Here is a 20,128-nt window from a genome sequence, read left to right as displayed (position 1 = left end):
TAATTTAAGAACCAATCACCTTAAAGCCAGTCACCTCTTGCCATTCAAACCATAACAATTGCAGATCGATCAAGGTGAGTACTGAAAAATTAAGCCTTTGCTATTTTTTGAATTTAGTCCAATAAAACAGTACTTTAAGACATACTATAACTTCTGAGTAGCCTTCAGTTGTATTTGTGCTTCAATTTCAGTGCAGTTCTGTATGTGTTTTATCATTGAAGTGTCTAAAAATAAACGAAAAAAGTTATCACAGAATCCATATGCATATTTTGTAGTGCCCGTAGCAGGTGAGCAGGAGGAGCAGTGCATAGCACACACTTCTTGATTAGACCAGGGTTTGAGCCCGTGACCACCAAATACAGAGGATGCGGAAAGGTCAGGGAATGACCACCACATATTCCCGGAGCAATATGGCCTTAGTTGCTAATGCTCCTAAAAACCAAATAACAAACAAACAACAACAACACGTCCAACTGTGAAGGAGCACCAGATTTTATAACTTCCCATGTGGGAAGTTATAAAATCTTATAAAAGCTTGGCACACCCAGGGTCCTGAACTGAATATCATCTTTTTTCTCTTTCTTGGTGATTCCCTTCTACTTTTCTCTCTCTCTCTCAGGGCAACTTGGGAATTTTTTTTTTTTTTTTTTTGGCTATTGGAGCATAAGCCTCAGGCTTCCTTGCACCGTATAGCTAATATGATAATGTGTACCCAGATTTTGAAGTACGTTTGCTGCCCATTTAAAGACACATTGTTTTTATGATTATGATGTTGTTTATTATTATCTACAAGTATCACTTAGAGTAAAAGGATCAGTCGTATTATTTTCTACTACTAGATTCCTCACCTTTTTCATTAGGAATCCCATTCATCACTTATTTCTTTTCTAAATTCATCTCTACTCTCCTCTCCAAACTCATTTTAGAAATGCAATCAGACTAGCACTGTAAAATTGTTGAAATATCTTTCCACGTATTTCACACAGACTAAACTAAACTGGCATGGCACAGCTATATATAGTAGACTCCTACACATGCTCAGATCGGCAGTGGCATGTGCTTACACAGACCATGGGATGATTCAAATGACAAATGTTTGTCACAAGGTAAATAAATGTAAAAGTTTGATTAACTGTATAAAAGTTAGCTAATTTTGTCAAAATTTTATAAACAGTCAAATTGACTGCTTTGGTGATTTTAGGTATAGGCTAAAATGTAAAAGAAAAATGAGTGCAAAATTATTTGCAACTGTGCATTCTGTAAGTTTAATGGAATGTTATGGATACATTTCTATAGTTAAAAGGGCTGCAAAACTGCAACAATTTAAAATAGGCAAATGGTAAAATTTACTCGCGATGGTTCGATGTTAACAAAAGAGATTGATATTACGGAGTTTTTTATATATATATTTATATATATATATAAAACAGCTCCAGAAAATCATCCTACTTAGACTTAGACCTACATATAATAGACAGTGCACACATATCAACTATATGACAAACGTAACGACTTTCCTTTCAAATCCATAGACTTAACCAACTAGACTTAATAGACTTAAAGGAACTCAAATATCTCGTGCAATATGGCCTAAGTAGCTCTTGCGCCAGAAAACACCACAACCACAACAACAACATCATCATCAGCCATTTTCAATCCACTGCAGGATGAAGGCCTCTCCAGCAACTTTCCAGTTCCTTCTGTTTTGAGCACTGGCCATCCATTTACTACCCACAAACTCATGAATTTCATCTATCCATCTCCGCCTTTGTCTACCAGGTTTTCCTCTAGCTCCTCTTGGGTACCATTCTGTTATTTTCTTAGTCCATCTGTCATCATGTCTTCGAGCTATGTGTCCTGCCCAAGACCATTTTAGTTCTTTAGTTTTGATAAGAATGTCCTTTACTTGAGTTTGCTGCCTAATCCATGGGTTTCTCTTCTTATCTAACAGTCTGATTCCCAGTATAATTCGTTCCATTCTTTGCTGTGTAGTTCTCAGCTTCTCTTCCATTCTTTTGGTGAGTACCCAAGTTTCACTTTCATAGACATGGTGGGGAGTATACATTTGTTCATTATTTTACGTTTCAGACAAACTGGGATATTGCTCTTCAGTATGTGACTATATTTCCTGAATACTATGCATCCAAAATTTATTCTTCTCTTGACTTCCAGCCATTTATCATTATTACAGCTAATAACTTGTCCCAGGTAAGTATATGACTCCACCTTTTCAATTACTGCTCCTTCAATCATTATTTCCCTTTCCGTGGCATACTTGTTCATCATTACTTTTGTTTTAGCCATATTCATCTTTAGTCCAAAATCCTTACTAACTGTGCATAACTGATTAAGATTTTCCTCTAATTCTTTGGGATCGTGGCTTATGACCACAATGTCATCTGCAAATCGTAAATGGTTTAGGTACTCTCCGTTCACATTGACTCCTTTCTGCGACCAGTCTAATCTTCTGAAAGCTTCCTCAAGGTCAGCAGTAAACAGCTTCGGAGATATTGTCTCCTTGTCGAACTCCTTTCTCGATTTTAAATTTGCTACTGTCTTTGTCTAGTCTAATAAAGGATGTAGCACTCTCATATATTTTCTTCAAAATCATAATATATGGAGTATCTATGCCTTGTCTTTCCAGTGCCCGAAACATTGTCTTATGCTGTATGGAGTCAAATGCCTTTTCATAATCCACAAATGCCAGGCATAATGGTGTTTTATATTCATTTGCTTTCTCCATTAGCTGTGATAATACGTGAAGGTGATCCATAGTTGAGAATCCTGTCCTAAAGCCAGCTTGCTCTTTCGGTTGATTCTCATCAAGTATTCTTTCTAATCTGTTAGTAATGACCCTTGTGAACAACTTGTAGATATGGGATAACAAGCTAATTGGTCTGTAATTTCCAATTTCTGATTTATCTCTTCTTATGCAGCAAAACTATGATTGCATTATTCCACTGCTTAGGCATCACACCATTTCTAATGCACTTTGTGAAGAGCCTTGCCATTTTTTGTGTTATGTCTCTTCCTCCCAATTTTAACAACTCTACAGTAACTTCATCTTCCCCCGGGGCTTTCCGATTCTTCATTTTCTTCAATGCATGTTCTACCTCATCAGGAAGAATATCGGGTATGTCGTATGTGTTGCTACTTTGCAATCCATCTTCCCCACTGCTGGTATCATTCCCTCGCTCCTTGTATAATTCTCTTCAACAACAACAACAACTCAAATATCTCCAAATGCATTCATAGTAACATCATAGTGGCACAAAGCATCAAAGGATTAACATATGCAATAAAGAAGATGACATAACAGACACACTCATCGATTTCAAATCCAAATTAATTAACAGTAGATTCCCATACTACTTTATAACATGTAACCTACATAAAGCTATATTGATAGCTATCAACAAAAAACATAGCAGTAGCCTCAACCCACAAATTATTGCAGACAAAGTTCTAGCAACATGATAGGCTTACACCGAGTGTTTAACATTATTGACTTCTTCACCTTCACTGGGCTTGTATATATGTACATAGTAGGCACTACCCATGGGGCATGTCACATATAGCTTACACTCATTGAAAAAGTAGTACCTATATTTGCTCCATGGGTAGGAATAAATTGCTTTATTTCGTTATATTTCTTTATTCTTATTTCTTTATATCATGCTATTTCACTATTTGCCATATGCGCTATTCTCCTGAGTACCGTTCTGCATTGGAACCGCCGCCTTTTACAAGTAAATCATATATACAATTATATATATAATTTGCTAGTTCTTATACCCAGATTCCAGATGGCGCTACGGTTTTTTGGCATCATTTTTTGGCTTGGTTTCTGATTTCATTTCACTAACCCCCGAACCCAGAGGGCGCCCGCATCCACCAGCATTGGATAAATAATACACGTGCTCCAATTCTCTGCCTTTCTATCTTCACTTTCACCGGTGGTAAGCATACTTACTTATATATATATTTCACCAGGAATTTGTTCTATATATATTTATATATCAACCATTTGGTCCATCATATCTACTTTATGCAAAGTCTTTATTATATCTTCAGTTTCCTATCTGCTGCTACAATATATCTCCTACGTCATATAGATATGATACTTACCATAAACCAGGATCCCTTTCTTTAAGAGATGTTGAAGTTACGCTCCCAGTTTCTTCCCACATACAATTGTATTCTGCTCTTTTTCTATACTTTTAGCCATATACTATAAAACCCTACTTTTTCATACCTCATGAACTATTAGAGCAATTCGAGGGGGATTGAGGTACTATTGCTGTTCTATATCCTATTTCCGTTCTCCTTCCTTTAGCACACGCTGCCTATTCAACATAGAAAATATAAAAATGTAACTACAGTGGATGGAACTCTTGCTCTATTATTTGCTTTATGCTACTATGCTATCTGTCGGGCTAATAGTCATCTCACTCAAACTACAAAACAAAATCTGCTTATTACAAGCATTAGGCCATGATATCATATCATTTCTAAACGACTTTATTTACTACATTTCGGCTTATTATCAACTTTCGGCCTTCATTGCGTAATACTGCTAAATTTCTTGATTCACTATGGTACTACTGTATATTATCTTACTATCTTATTTTTATAATACAGCTAAATTTCTTGATTCTCTATGGTATTACTTTATTACCATCGTATCACCTTTATATATATATTCAAAACTAGTTTTACGGGCAGTTGACAACAGAAACAGATAGCTAAGTTAATTATGGGCTGATATATTGAGAGGGTTAGCCCTAGATAAACTCCCTTTCAATATATCTACTAACCCATAATTAACACATTTTATAACTTTTATAATTTTGCTTTATTATGTTATTTTTTATGTTTCATTTTATATTGTTTGCTCTATCACATTTCTATTTTTGTCACTTTGCCTTGCCGTTTTACTTTACGTTCTATCTCATTTTGTTTTACTCTCACTTTACTTCTAGGTTTTTGCTACTGTGCCAGCGTTGGGACTTTGTGTGTTACTTGGGCGTTTTTGACGCACAGGTTTTCCGCAGGCTGTACCTAATCTCACTTAACTTGCTACCTCATTGCAATCCGATAAATTTTTTATTTTTCTATCATATCTAGAACATATCAACACAGACCGATGTAATGCATAATCTGTCACTTAGATGGAATTAATCGGTGCTGATCTCTATATTAAAATTTAGAAATAATATTTACAAATAAATTCTTCGCCTAATACACACACACACACACACATATATATATATATATATATATATATATATATATATATATATATATATATATATATATATATATATATAAAAACTCAGTAATATCCATTTTTATATATATTATGGCTTTAAATGGATTGAGCAAGCTCAGTGCTGAGGGGATTCTTCCTCTTGTTCGGATCACACATATGACAGGGCATAAATTCAAATTGAGGAAATACAGTTGCAGAATAGATGTGTGGAAAATTTGTCTTCAGACAGTGGGTGGATGATTGCTGGAACAAACTTCCGTCTGTTGTTATGGAAATTGATAGTTTAAATAAATTCAAGGAAGAACTAGATAAACTATTGGAGGAATGACTAGTTTAAATGAGATGTGTCTTTTTTTTTTGGCTGATGCGTAAGCTTGCTTTCTTGCATCATTTGCCACTGCTGTCTTATAATGGTAGATTTTAACTTTCCAGACGTTGATTGGAATTTGTGGGTTGGTCACTCACATTTTAGCAAGACTTTTGTAGATTTTTTCGATGAGTATTTTCTACAGAAACAAGAGGTAGCAGTACACTTAATCTGGTTATCAGCAGTAATTTTTCATGCATTAAGAAATTGCCTATATTGGACCCATTGGGTGGCAGTGATCACAGTATACCAATGTGAAATTTAATTAAAGAAATAATTACTGTCGAGGGTAAACGGAATGGCTTTTTATATATATATATATATATATATATATATATATAAGGATGATGACTGTGGTCCCAGACAAATTTGCATTTACATTCACATGTGAGGAATTTTTTAGGGGAGGGGATGCCAGAAGTTTATCGAACTAATGAGGAGCTAAATGATTTTGTGATAACTGAAAGGAAAGTGGAGGGAAAATTGTTGAGGATAGACTTAAAAAAGGCACCTGAAGTGGATTGAATCTGTAAAGTTATGTTAAGGAGTGGTAGCAAAGGAGGTAAGCAAACCATTAGCCATAATTATGAGAATATATTTGCATTTCGGGGAGGTTCCTATGGGCTGGAGATGTGCAAATGTATCCTGAATTCATGAAGGGGGATCAAAAGGTGATATAAGTAATTAAAAACCTGTTAATTTAATGTTTGTTGCAAAGAAAATAATGGAATCACTGGTTAAAGAAGTAATGCAGGACCAACATGACATGTACAATTATACTGCAGTCACAGCATGGATTTGTTTAATCTTGTCTAACCAATTTGATTGGATACTATGATGCAGTGTCCAATGAATTTGGTGCACAAAAATAATTTTGATATCATATACTTGGATTTCATGTAGCCTTTCGATATACAGTTGCTGATAAAAGATTGCTGTACAGACTGGAGGAATGTGGCATTAATTTAATAAATTCAAGTGCTGCTTTGGATAAAGCAATGGTTGGGTGGAAGAAGACAAAGTGGTTATCAATGGGCACAGCTCTTCCTGGACTAAAGTTATTAGCAGAGTTCTCCCCTCCCCCACAGTGTTCAATGTTGGGCCCATTGCTCTTTTCAGTAATTATTAATGATATTAAAAAATTAATAATATTAATTTTGAAAATATATCTGGTTTGAAGATGATACAAAGTTTGGCAGGGTGTGTTAATGACTGGTCGGTGTGAGTTACTGTAAGAAGATCTAGTCGAATTAGATCAGTGGGCTGAGAAATGGCTGTTGGAAAATTATTATTGACAAATATAAGATACTGCATATGGGTAGCATTAATCCCAGTGTAACTTAAACTGCGTGGTACTATACCCAGGATAGTGGAAAATGAAATAGGAAATAGATCAGGGAGTAATTGTGTGTTCAGATGTGAAATTTTCTGAGCAGTGCAGACAGGTGGCCAGGACAACTCGTGGGTTTTAGTCAATAATGTATTGAAATCTTTTTAGCACTGATAAGGAGGTGATTATCCATTTGTACAATGCCATGGTTAGACCACATCTTCAGTACTGTATACAAGTCCGGGGCTTCACTTAGGAAGGATAGAGCTGCTGAATCAAGTACAGGGATGATCAATGAGATTGGCAAGTGGGATAAAGGTGGGCTCTTACCCACCCTGCCAACTGGGCTATCATCTGGAAACTTAGACATTAAACTGTTATACCTTCATCAGTATCATTGATAAATATTGAAAACATATATAGGGTGTTTCAAAATGATGGTCAGTCATTTAAAGGTGAAAAGTACAAACTAAAATAAGCAATAAAGTCCCAGTGAACATTGGGCCACAAAAAGGAACAGTTTTTGAAATAATGCACATTTTCTGTTAATGTCCGTCACTGACTATGGGAGCACTAGTTTAGCAAAACCTGTGAATCCTTTGCTAAGGGTGGTTTTATTAAACATAAGATAATTTTTTAATTTTTGGTTTCAACACCACAGGATTTTATGGATGTTACATGTTACAGGATGTTACAAAAGGTGCTCAAAATGCTGTCCTTGTATCTGTGTGCAGCTTTTTTTAGTCTTCTCTGCATCAAGTTGCAAATCCTCTTAGGTGTTCCTGGGTCATTTCTGATTTGCTGAAAGATTACTTTAACCTGACACGGCAATTCCTCAACTGCGTTAATGTCAAGTGTACACCAAGCTTTTCACATGACTCAAGATACAAAAATCGATAGGAATTTAAGTCTGGTTGAAGTATTAGCATTAGTAGAGGCATACCATGCAAAAAAGCAAGCTTATGCAGCATCACCCAAAAAAAAAAAAAAAAACCCTCCCATTTATCCACTCCATTTGTTCCAAATGCCTGTCCGGCGTGAATTTATTTAGGCTATCAACTTAATATTAGTAATGGCCGCATGGTGCAAGAAAGCCTATGGCTTATGCTGCACCAGCCCCCCAAAAAAAAAAAAAAAAAATTCAAACAAAACAATGATAAAAACAAACAAACAAAAAAAAAAATAAATAATAATAATTAATAAAAAAAAAAGGAAATTAAACCTATCATCCTATGTGTTTCCTTACCCGAAAGTACTATCTAGATGACCTTTGAATTTCCCCAAACTGTCGGCCTCTACCACCCATGAAGGCAACTTATTCAAGTAATTTATAACTCACTGGCTAAAATAAAACTTCCCGCAGTCCAATATAAACATTTCCCCCTTAACTTGAATTTATGTCCCCTAGTTCTAGCATCATTTATAATCTTAAAATTTCGTCCTCATTCGTTTTACTGATGCCTCTCAGAGCCTTAAACACCTCAATCAAATCTCCTCTAAAGTGTCTAGTTTCCAAACTCTGCAACCCACATATTCGAAGTCTTTCTTCATAAGGACACCCTTTTGCCAATCTCACCAGGCGAGTTACCTATCTTTGCACCCTTTCAAGAAGCTCGATGTCTTTCTTGAGGTGCAGTCTCCATACTTGAACACAGTATCCCGAGTGTGGTCTAACATAGCTTTATGTAATGGGATTATCATGTCCCTATCTCTACCTGCAAAAGTTCGATAGATCATCGATAGGACACCATGGGCCTTCCTTGCAACCTGTTTACAATGCTCAGAGAATTTCATGTCTGACCGTATCATAACACCCAAGTCCCTTTCCTCCAGTACTGGATTTAGTTGAACTCCACTTTAATCCAACACTTTGTTGGATTAAAGAATAGCTGCCATTTTTCTGACCATTCCTGAAGACTATCTAGGTCTCTCTGAAGTAGCTCAGCTTGACAGTGATCATTAACTACCCTACCAATTTTAACATCATCTGCAAATTTCATAAATGTCATTTATGAAAATTAAAAACAACAGTGGTCCTAATACTGATCCTTGGGGAACCCCACTTCTTACATCAACCCAATCTGAGGAATAGCCATTTATCACAACCCTCTGCCTCCTGCCCTGAAGCCATCCTTCTATCCATCTAAGGATTTTCCTAGTGATTCCAACTTATAAAGCAACCGCTCATGTGGGACTGAGTCAAAAGCTTTGCTGAAATCTAAATAAACAATGTCGAAATTATTCCCTAAATCCAGCTCGTGAGTGACCCTTTCGAAATAGTGAACCAGATTTGTTAAACATGATTTTCCCTTTACAAAATCATGCTGAGTATCCTTGAGAATTTCAATTCGATCCAAATGATCCTGAATATCACGCTTGATTATTGCCTCCATGATTTTCCCTAATACTGAAGTCAGACTGACTGGTTGATAATTTCCAACTTCACTTTTAGAGCCACCCCTATGTATGGGAGATACATTTGCACTTTTCCAATCCAAGGGAATCTCCTCAGAGTCTAGTGAAGCTCGCATAATTAGACTCAATGGTTCAGTGCCCTCGCTTGCCGCCTCCCTTAAGATTATAGGGTATATTCTATCAACTCAGGAGCCTTACTGATCTGTAGGCTCGAAGGTTCTTCATTAAATAATTTTGCGGAATTTCAGTATCATTAATTACATACTTTTTAACTTCGTTCCCACAATTTCCCATTACCACAAAAGGTTTTTCATTTGTAAATATCGATGCAAAATAACTGTTGAGGTCATCTGCAATGGCAGCTGGTGTATTTAATACTATCCCCTTTTCCTTACTTAAACGTCCGATCTGATTTGTCCTGCTCTTCTTGGCATTATATATGTGAAGAATTCTTTATCCCCCTTCTTTGCTCTATTTGCTAGTGATTTCTCATAAACTGCCTTTGCCTGTCGAACCTTTTCTGTGGCTCCATTACACATCGCCTTGTAGCTGTTATAGGCTTAAGTACTTTTTATTGCTCTGAAACCTTTCCATGCCACCTTTTTCTGCTGGCGCCTCCGTAGCCAGGTGGGAAGGAGCAGCAGTGCGTAGCACACGCTTCTTGATTAGACCGAGGTTCGAGCTCGTCACCACCAAATATGGAGGAATGCGGAAAGGTCAGGGAATGACCACCGCATATCCCGGAGTAATATGGCCTTAGTTGCTAATGCTCCTAAAAACCAAACAACTTATTAACCTTTTTCTGCTCAAGTAATGTGGTAACTTCACTATTCATCCAACTTGGAACCCTCCTCGTGGAGTATTTTTTTCATGGTATATAAGCATTCAAGGCATCTGTGATTAATGTTTTAAAAGCGTACACAGTTCAAATGTATTCATTTTCTGCACGATATCTACCCAGTTAATAGAGGCCATGTAGCACCTTAAGGCATCAAATACTTTACAAATACAAACAAATACTTTGAACAGTATTTCTTAGTTGGAATGAAAAGTCCAGCAGCCTCCAAAATTAAGTCACTGAAGGTTTCCCATTTAGAATTCAACGTTGGTAACATCATCAGTTGATCCCACTGTACAGAATTTAAAAACTGTCTGAGACCTGTGTTGTCACCTTTACAAAAGCAATAAACCTTCCCTTTAGACTTGATGGTAGTTACATCTTTAAGTAATTCCACATCAGTACATTGTGACCACTGTCACCCAGTGGTTCTTTATTTGAAAATTCTTAATGTTGAATAATCACCGCTGATAATCAAATCAAGTGTATTACTCCCTCTGGTTGCGTCTCAAACATGTTGCTGTAGAAAACAGCCATCCAATAAATCCACAAAAGTCTTGCTAGTGTGCGAGTGACCAACCCACAATTTCAAGTTGATATCTGTAAAGTTGAATTCCCCATTATAAGACATTCTGATTTACTGGCCCACTGTTTATCTGGGAAGCCACATTACAGGCCCACCTCTAACTATCCACCGTTGACCATACCTTCTAGTTAGATCCGAGTCACTACTCAAGCAAAATGTGCCGGTGCACCCTCATGAATAAACCACATGTTCTGCTGTTGCTGAAGTGGAACATTATCATCATCGAGGAGGTCTGGAAGAACATTCTTCAGGAACTCAAGTTACAGTTCTCCTGTTAGCTTGTTTGGCAGAAAGTGTGGTCCATTTAGACGGTCTCCTAGTAGTGCTGCCCAGACATTCAACGAGAAACTTTGCTGGTGTCATGACTCATGAATTGCATTAGGATTTTCGTCGGACCAAGTGTGACAGTTACAAAATTTAAAATACCATCACGAGTAAACCCAGCTTTGTCAGTGAACAAAATGTTGTTTAAAAATTAGGGTTCAGGACACACTGTTGTTGCATCCACTGGCAGAAGTTCACTTTGGGAGGATAGTCTGCATTGCTGAGACCTTGTGCATGCTGGTTATGGTAGGCGTACAGTAATTGGTGATGTAAAATTCACCACACACTGCTATGACTCAGTACACGCTCTTGCAGAGCAACCCTCCTTGTCGAAATTCCTGGATGTGTTAATCTGGGATCACCTGTACTACATTGAAGTTCTGACAAGGCTGCATGAAAATATTTGAAGGAAGAGACCTGAATTGGGGAAAGATGGTTTGGATGCTCCAGCACAATGTGCTCTCTTTGCCGATTTCTGGCCTGGCACACCTACAATGAAAACAACGCGCAGATGGGGGAACCCTTGGTGCTGCTTGACACTAAATACACTCTACACTTTGTTCTATTCTCTCCAATCCCTTTCTTCAACATCAGGTGTTATGCTTCTGGGCCTACCTGCTCATATTCCATGTGTGACGTGCCCATGTTCTCTAAGGCATTGCTGTACCTTAATGAATGTGCGCCTGTTGGGCTGCCTTTGGCGGGAAATGCTTTTTGGTACAAATGTGCAGTCTCGAGTGCACTGCCGTTGGCTTTACCATACATGAAGTGCATGTCCGCATACTCGTCTTTGCTGTAACCTCTTTCCATGTTGACTATCCTTTGACAAGTACTAGTATGCCTGCTACATCTCAGAGCATTGAGAGAGGGGAAAGGGAGAGAATGAGCATAACCTACCTAAAGAAACAAGAGGTGGTGGATCCCAACTAGAAATGTACAGTATCTCAAAACGATTCACTCAGGGACCCATGTTTACTAGGCTTTTTTTTTTGCATGTTGTAGTCTGTACATTTCACCTTTAAATTATTGACCATCACTTTTGAAACACCGTGTATGAACCCACTAGTGATGTTATTCCACAAAGAGCAGTGCCTATTGATAACTACTGTCTTCCACCTAACCATCCTTTTATTCATGGCTGTAACTTGCCTGTAATGCCACATTGCTCCAGTTTGTATAGCAGTCTTATGTGCAACAGTATGAAAAGGCCTTCCCCCCCCCCCCTGAAAAAGTGGATTATTCTAGATTAAACTACTCTTTACATAACCATGTTTTTTGTCTTCTTGCCTTCATGAAATTTAAATTTACGATGCTATTTTTCACTTGATTAATTAACTTTTAGTAGTCTTTGCTCACTCTTTTCATAGTGACATTAATTATTATATATATTTTTTAAATTCCTGATTAATTTATGCATCTTTGCCAATATACACATGAAAGGAAATGGTAATTGAATAATATATTAATATAATAATTGATCATTTCATCAGTTTGATTAGTGTAGTAACCCATTGTGGTAAGAATTATAGTGCCTTATAATACTGTATATATTTTCACATTTAAAGGTTGTTCAATAAGTTATCTACTTGAATATAATGGAGAATATTATAGATTATTTCTGTTATGTTTGATTACCCCTACTTCCCTCCCTTTATGATTGTATCTAATTATTGTGAAACTTATTAGAGCTTTCAGTTAATGTGAATTTATATTATTTGATTCAATATGTTGTTTGCAACAAGATTAACTGCTGCCTCTGCTTGAGTGCATGGGTGTTTATTCAGGTAGATAATTTAATGGACGAATGATTTTTTTTTTTTTTTTTTTTGATAAAGCCAATTTTTAGATACATTTAAAATATATTTTTATTATCATGCTAATGAACTATTTCTGCAAAATTAAAGTTGAAACTAAGGCACACAGCTACCTTAGATGTATATATTTGGATGGTTATTACTAATAAAAATTAAATCAGAATATTATAAATGTACTTACTACATTATGCTTCACTTATAGTAACCAAGGTCCAGGAAGGGGAAGGGGAAGTTTCAGCCAAGGTAACAGCATCAAAAATGATGCTACTTCATGTGTTTATGTAATATTATATTATCCTCATAACATCCAATTCAGTTTGTTCGCAGTTTAATTATATAAACTTTTACCAGCCATGTTTGGGGATGCTTTCATATAAATGTCTGGGATATGTTAAAGATTATCCTTTTTTGCAAATATTTATGCTTGCAAAAAAGTTTATGTACAATAAGATTGTGTATATATATAAATTTATTATGTATTCGTGAAATTGCAAGAATCTTTTTTCAATGCAACTAATCTCAAATCTTATTTATTGGTTGTAATACACATATTGAAGAGAAATTGATTCAATTTGAAGATAACAATGCACTCAAATAACAATGCACTTCAATACACATATTGAAGAGAAATTGATTCAATTTGAAGATAACAATGCACTCAAACCTATTCTGATTTAATTATTTTTATCTACAGTTTGGAAATACCTACATAAAGGAGTCAAATATTTCATAATTTAGGGCTAGAGCCTCAGGTTACACTTTTACGTAAGGTACAAGTTACTGCAATTGCATCATTTCTGTATGTAGCCAACTACATAAGTAGTTATGAATTAAGTTGTAATCTAAATTACCTTACACTATCGGGTATCTCTTGTATTGTGGAATTATACTTTGCAACTGGGTTGTTATCATTGCAACACCAGGCTACCTGCCCACCCACCAATGAGGAGCTAGTAAGCTCTAAAACATTGCTGTATGGGTAGTGGTATCGGCTGAGAATAAGTAACAATAGTCTTCTGCCATAGTGAAGCGTTACTTATTTGAGGTAGTGCAGTACATGGTAACTCGTTATGAAGGTAAACACAATATGAGTGTTTTTTTTTTTTTTTTAATGAAAACCACAAACACAAGAGGTATAGTACTTATACCTCTGTGAAAACCACAAACACAAGAGGTATAGTACTAAGTACCTATAGTACTTAGTACCGTGCTTGGGTTGGAGGTTGAGAAGATGAAAGAAGATATTTGTTGACGTTAGACTTGAATTTCTGTAGACTATAATTTTCAGGAAATACGTATGAAGGAAGGTTGTTTCATAAAACGGCAGTTGAATGAATAAACGAGGAAGATGAAAAGTTGGTACTGTGAGTTAGAAGTTGGACAGTAAATGGATGTTGGATGATGGCAGCACGTGTTTGAACTGCTTTGAAAGAGAGAGTGAGAATTATAGAAGCCAATTCAGAAGAACAGTGCCCATAGAAGTTTCTGTAGAAAAGGCATGCAGCAGAAACAGTATGTCTATGGGACAGCGAGTGAAGAGACACTGTTAGAGATGAGTCATTAATTAACCTAACTGCTCTCTTTAGAATGGAATCTAGAAGCCTGAGAGAGAGGTTTGGGGGGGGGAGACTGCCCCAGGTGTGGAAACAATATTCCATGGTAGGCCAGATTTGCAATTTGTACAGAGTGATCAGCTGTTTGGATGAAAAGTAAAGCCGAGAGCAAAAGAGAAAACCAAGTTTTTTTTTAGATGCAAAGGAAGCAATATTTCTAATGTGCTCATGCCAAGAGAGATTAGAAGTCAGGGTAATCCCCAAAAGAGATATATCATTTTGCCTAGAAATCGGAGTGTCACCAAAGATAAGCATAGGAGCAGAAGAATCCTTTTTGCGAGATATGAGACAAGACTGAGTTTTAGTAGTATTGAAATCAACTAAGTTGTTTTTGCTGATTTCAATTTTGCTGAGATCAGCATTTAAGGAATTGGTAATGGATATTCGAGAAGTTGAAGCTGATTGAACAGGGCAAGGTTTCTCAAAATGGAAAGTGGAATGCAATGTGCTATCGTCGGCAAAACTATGGATAGGATTTCTAGTCAGTGGAATAAGATCATTAATGTAAAAGAGGAAAGGAGTGGGGAAAAGAACTGAGCCTTGAGTGACACCAGCATTAGTGGAGAAGTTAGAAGACAGAGCCTCTACCATCACCCTCAGTGAGTGGTCAGAGAGAAAACTGGATAACCAATTACAAAAAACAGTTGGCAGACCATAAGATGGAAGCTTGTTTAGAAGACCCTTATGCCAAACACGATCGAAACCTAACCTTTGAGATGTCAAGAGTAACTGTTTGTGTTTCACCGAACTTTTCCATTGAATTTGTCCATAAATGGGTAACATAAGCCAGAATATTAACAGTGGATCGACACTGACGGAATCCATACTGGCGACTATTGATCAGACAGAAGGTTTCTAGGTAGTTTAAGTGTTGGCGGGTAATTGCAATGAGATGATAATTGGATGGGTGGGATGTCTCACCCTTTTTAGGAACTGGCTGGATATGAGGAAATTTCCAAGCAGAAGGAAAAACACCTTTGGAATAAGAAAGTGAAAAAAAAAGGTGGCAAGGAACAGGAGTAAGTTCAGGAGTACAGGTTTTGAGCACAAGTGGAGAAATACCATCAGGACCTCAAGTTTTATTAGCATAAAATTCGCCAAAATCCTTCTGACATCCTTTTGATGGAAGACCACAGGAGGCATTGAATGGAGCATGTTGGGAATGGCAGGAGGTGTTTTTCCAAGATCATTAATACATGAGTTGGAAGAAAAATGAGATGCTAGCAGGTCAACTTTATCCTTGGCTGAAGTGATAACAGAACCATCTGGTTTTGACAGAGGGTGAGAGCAGAGATGGACAAAAGTTGCTGCCAATAGCTTTGGCAAGAGATCAGAATTCTCTGCTACCATTAGGGCAAGAAGCAAGTTTTCTACTCTTAGCATGTTCAAAATCTAGTTTGGATTGATTAATGATTGCTTTACAATTGTTGTGAACTTTGGTGTAGGTAGAAAATTAAACTGAAGAATTGGAAATAAGCCAATTGTGATATGCAACATTCTTCTCTTGGACAGCCTTAGCACATTTATTGGAAAACCAAGGTTTAGATAAAGGACGAGATTTTAAAGTGGGATGTGGAATAAAGGATTCCATTCCAACAAGAATAATTTCACTGACATGATCTGAGCAAACGTTGATTTCAGAAATTTTGAAACAGTAATCTGACCAAGGAAAAGAAGAAAAGAAATCTTGCAAGTCATCCCATGGTCAAAGGACCACTCACTTTGACCATCTACTCAGAAGTGTTTTTTGTGAGAAAAAGAAAGTATGTTAGCTGTTTGGTTAGGATTCTCTGGTATTCTGGTAGGTAAATTAACAATCTGTGCAAGGTCATTAGTAATTGCAAAAGCCTCACCATCTTGGCGAGTTGGGTCAGTGTGATTAGAAAACAGAAGCCAGCTGGAGGTGTGTGACATTAATATCACCAAGGAAAATTACGCACTGTTAGGAAAGTTGGACTGAAGAAAGTTAAGTTGCAAAGAGGAAGTCAAAGAGCTCCAAGTGATTAGTGGAGTTGGGAGAATGGTAGAGACAACAGATGAATTTGATAGAATGAGGTAGAGAGATTTTTAAGCCAGAGAAGATTAAAAAGAGGAGATTCCAAATAACCAAGTCTCTGACATGGAATACGGGAACGAACATATGCACAAGTACCACCTTTGAGGTGAAAGGAATCATACAGCGAATGATTGGGCAAGTGAGATGAGCAGTAGTTGAATCAACCGATAACTGAGATTCTGTCGCAAAAAGTATATGGGGTTCGGCGGACTACAAGTGGAAATGGACATCGTTGAGATTAGAATTGAGACCACATACAATTGTAAAATGAACTAGGAAGTGTTTGGGAGGTTTAGATCTTTTCGCAGATAAGCTTACTCTATTAGTTTGACAATTCATGGTGTATTTAATAGTTAGAAAAGTGGGCATGTTGTTTGAAGTAATGAAATTTTTGGATATGGCATACACATGGTAAGAATATACCCAGATCCTGGACATAACGTGGCCTCGACAATGCCCCGCCACATACACACTACTCAGATTCCCTCGAGTCACTATCTGGCAGAATTGAGATAGCAAGATTAAACACTAACTGATCCGAAAGTCTCCTAATGAGTTACCAATTGGTTGGTCCGGTGTACTACTAGCGGCCGGCCTGCGAACACCGAACCATCATATAATTAAATGATGCCAATTCGTAACTACTTAAGTAGTTGGCTACATACAGAAATGATGCTTTTGCACTAACTTGTACTTATAAAATATATATGTAAAAAAAAAATCCTGTAATCCCACTGTATTAACAAAACACAAATTTCGGTTGAACTGCATAATGTATATAAACTGTGTGGTATAACATTGATTATTAATTAAATTTCAGAATTGTATCCTTTATATATCTACACTCACTGAACTTTTGGACACATGCAGTCTTTAAAATAAGGTTCATCATATCCAATCAGAATTGTTCAAGTCAGTTTGACATCAATCCATGTAAACTATAGCAGTAAGATTTGAAGTAAGTTACATTAAAAAGTAGTTTTCTGCTACTGTTGTCTCATTATTAATATATATCTAAAAGTTTTATACTGTAATGTGTTTATTCATGTACATTTTAAATTTTTAAGCTGATTTTTAGAAAATGAACTTTTAAATATTAAAATTTTCTCACAAGCAGACTCCAGATATTTATGAAAAGGCTGTACTATTCAACTATAATTATTTTGGGAATGGATCTGAAGTTAGGTTTATGTTGACATACAGTATATTGAACAACATACTGTATGTCAACATAAACATACAGTACATTGAACAACATATTTTATGCAAATATAGTACAGGGCAGTGCTGTAGCACAAATATAAATTAAGTTGCAGACAACATCATTTACATCTGATATGCTATCTGGAAATGTGCATCAAATTTAAACATAGACAAATGACAGAATTTTATGGAACAGACTTTCTAGTTTCTCATTTTAAAGCCTTTGTTTGGAAATTTGGGCATGGCTATGCAATGGTTAAACATCAGTTAGAGGGTGTTCATTTTGCCAACAAGAGATCTTTGAACATTTGGCTGTATCGGCAAAAACTTTTCATCCAATAGCTCAAGAACATATATGAGCAGATGTCAATGTGTGTACTGTAAGCAGAGTGTGCTTTACAGTGTAAGCAGAGTGTGCTTTACGCCACTTACAGTGTGTGCATCGACAGCTGCATCTGGGGTTTCATAGGTGCATTGCTGCCCACTAGCTCAGGATTTTCTATAGCAATGAATCTCAGTTTTCATCCGATCGAAGAATTTGGGTTGAGTGCAAACCTGAAAAACATTCTTCTACATTTGTATTTTCACCAATGCAACTATAAAGTACAGTGATGGTATCCTGATGATTTTTTGCTGTTACCCTGAAGGTATGATATTAATATGGGTGGTGACTAAGATGGCAAGCTTATATAGCATCGTTCTAATAATTTGTCCAATCCTTTAAACTTATTCAAACTACCGATATAAACAACACCAGGGGGAAATTTGTTCCAGCAGTCTATTGCTATATGGCTGAAAGCAAATTTCCACAGATCTGTCCACCAACCGTCATTTTTCGGTGCCTCCATAGCCAGGTGGGCAAGAGCAGCAATGAATAGCACAATCTTCTTGATTAGACCGGGGTTCGAGCCCATGCCCACCAAATACTGAGGATGCGGAAAAGTCAGGGAATGACCACCGCATATCCCCAGAGCAATATGGCCCTAGTTGCTAATGCTCCTAAAAACCAAATAACAAACAACATCCATCATTTTTCAGTTTACATTTATGCTCTCCTGTGTGTTTTCTATGAAAAAGTAAGGATGCTATCAGCATTTAGTTTACTTAATCCATTTAAGTAAACTAAATGTAAGAGCCATGACTTGACACTTCAAGTCATGGCTCCTCAGTTTCCGCTTCATAGACACTACAGTTTAACTCAAGTCTTTCCTGGTTAAGAGTATCCTTTTTGTGTTCCTTTTGTTTTTGTGTTTCCTAGTATGAGTATCCTTTTTGTGACTAATCAAACAGATCCACATCCTTCTTGAAATGAAACTTCCAAACCTGTGTACAGAACTCAATTAGGCCACATTGTAGTACTCAAAGTTGCCTAATCGTTGCTTTTTACAATGTGACAATCACCTTTTATTCGTGTGGCATAATATTGATATTGTAATAAAGCTATTTAAATAATTCAAGCCTACTAAACCACAGCTATTTATAGAGGGGTGTGATCTTTGATAGGTATTTATTAGGTGGGTAATAGGGTTTATGGATCAACATTATGCCAGTTTCCATAGTGCTACCAATCCAATCTGAGTGTTTTCGCTCTGTCTACCTGTTTTAATATATTTTATTTCTTCCTCATTTACTTTATCCTTTTGTTGTTTTCTTTCCTTGCATTCACTGGCATGTAGAACATAAAATAACTTTTCATCCAGCATAGCCATTGCTCACACCATATTATTTACATAGCTGGCAACTCTTCAGATTTTGACAAAGAATCGTGAATTCCATCCTTTTGACAATTTGATCCCTTCACCATCTCACCGTTGTAGAAGAGTGGGTGTCACAGAGTTTGTCTTTTTGCAAAAGCACTGTGTTTTCTCCACCTTTTTCTTTTCAATAACTGCATTAAATAGTAAAACTGCAAAGTGTCTAATGCTTTGTATCATTGAAGGTAAAGAAATAGATATTTTGCAGACAGATCAGTTTTTTTTTTTTTTTTTTCTTTTTACGTAAACACCAAACACGAGAGGTATCAGAACCTATAGTACTTAGTACTGTGCTTGGGCTGGAGGTTGAGAAGACAAAAGAAGATATTTGTTGACATTAGACTTGAACTTCTGTAGACTGTAATTTTCAGGAAATACGTATGAAGGAAGGTTGTTCCAGAAAATGGAAGTTGAATGAATAAACGAGGAATATGAAAAGTTGGTTCTGTGAGTTTGAAGTTGGACAGTAAATGGATGTTGGCTGGTGGCGGCACGTGTTCGGACTGTTTTGAAAGATAGGGCAGAAATTATAGAAGCCAATTCAGAAGAACAGTGC

The 20,128-nt window shown here is 36.6% G+C and overlaps 1 protein-coding gene across 3 annotated transcripts in view; it reads left to right on the top strand.

Annotated features, from left to right (window-relative positions):
- Positions 1–20,128, top strand: part of LOC150085121 (RNA-binding protein FUS-like) — a 290,717-nt gene that overhangs the window by 155,650 nt on the left and 114,939 nt on the right. For all 3 annotated transcript variants that reach the window (XM_090373038.1, XM_090373039.1, XM_090373037.1), the window contains one exon: positions 13,149–13,189. In XM_090373038.1, the coding sequence (XP_090229164.1) occupies positions 13,149–13,189 (41 nt within the window). The remainder of the gene's footprint in view (positions 1–13,148; positions 13,190–20,128) is intronic.

The sequence above is a fragment of the Mastigoproctus giganteus genome, chromosome 5, assembly GCF_048544385.1.
Source record: "Mastigoproctus giganteus isolate SK-2022 chromosome 5, ASM4854438v1, whole genome shotgun sequence".
NCBI lineage: Eukaryota > Metazoa > Arthropoda > Arachnida > Uropygi > Thelyphonidae > Mastigoproctus > Mastigoproctus giganteus.
Note: the sequence above shows the minus strand (reverse complement) of the source record. Positions and strands in the feature narration are given on the sequence as shown.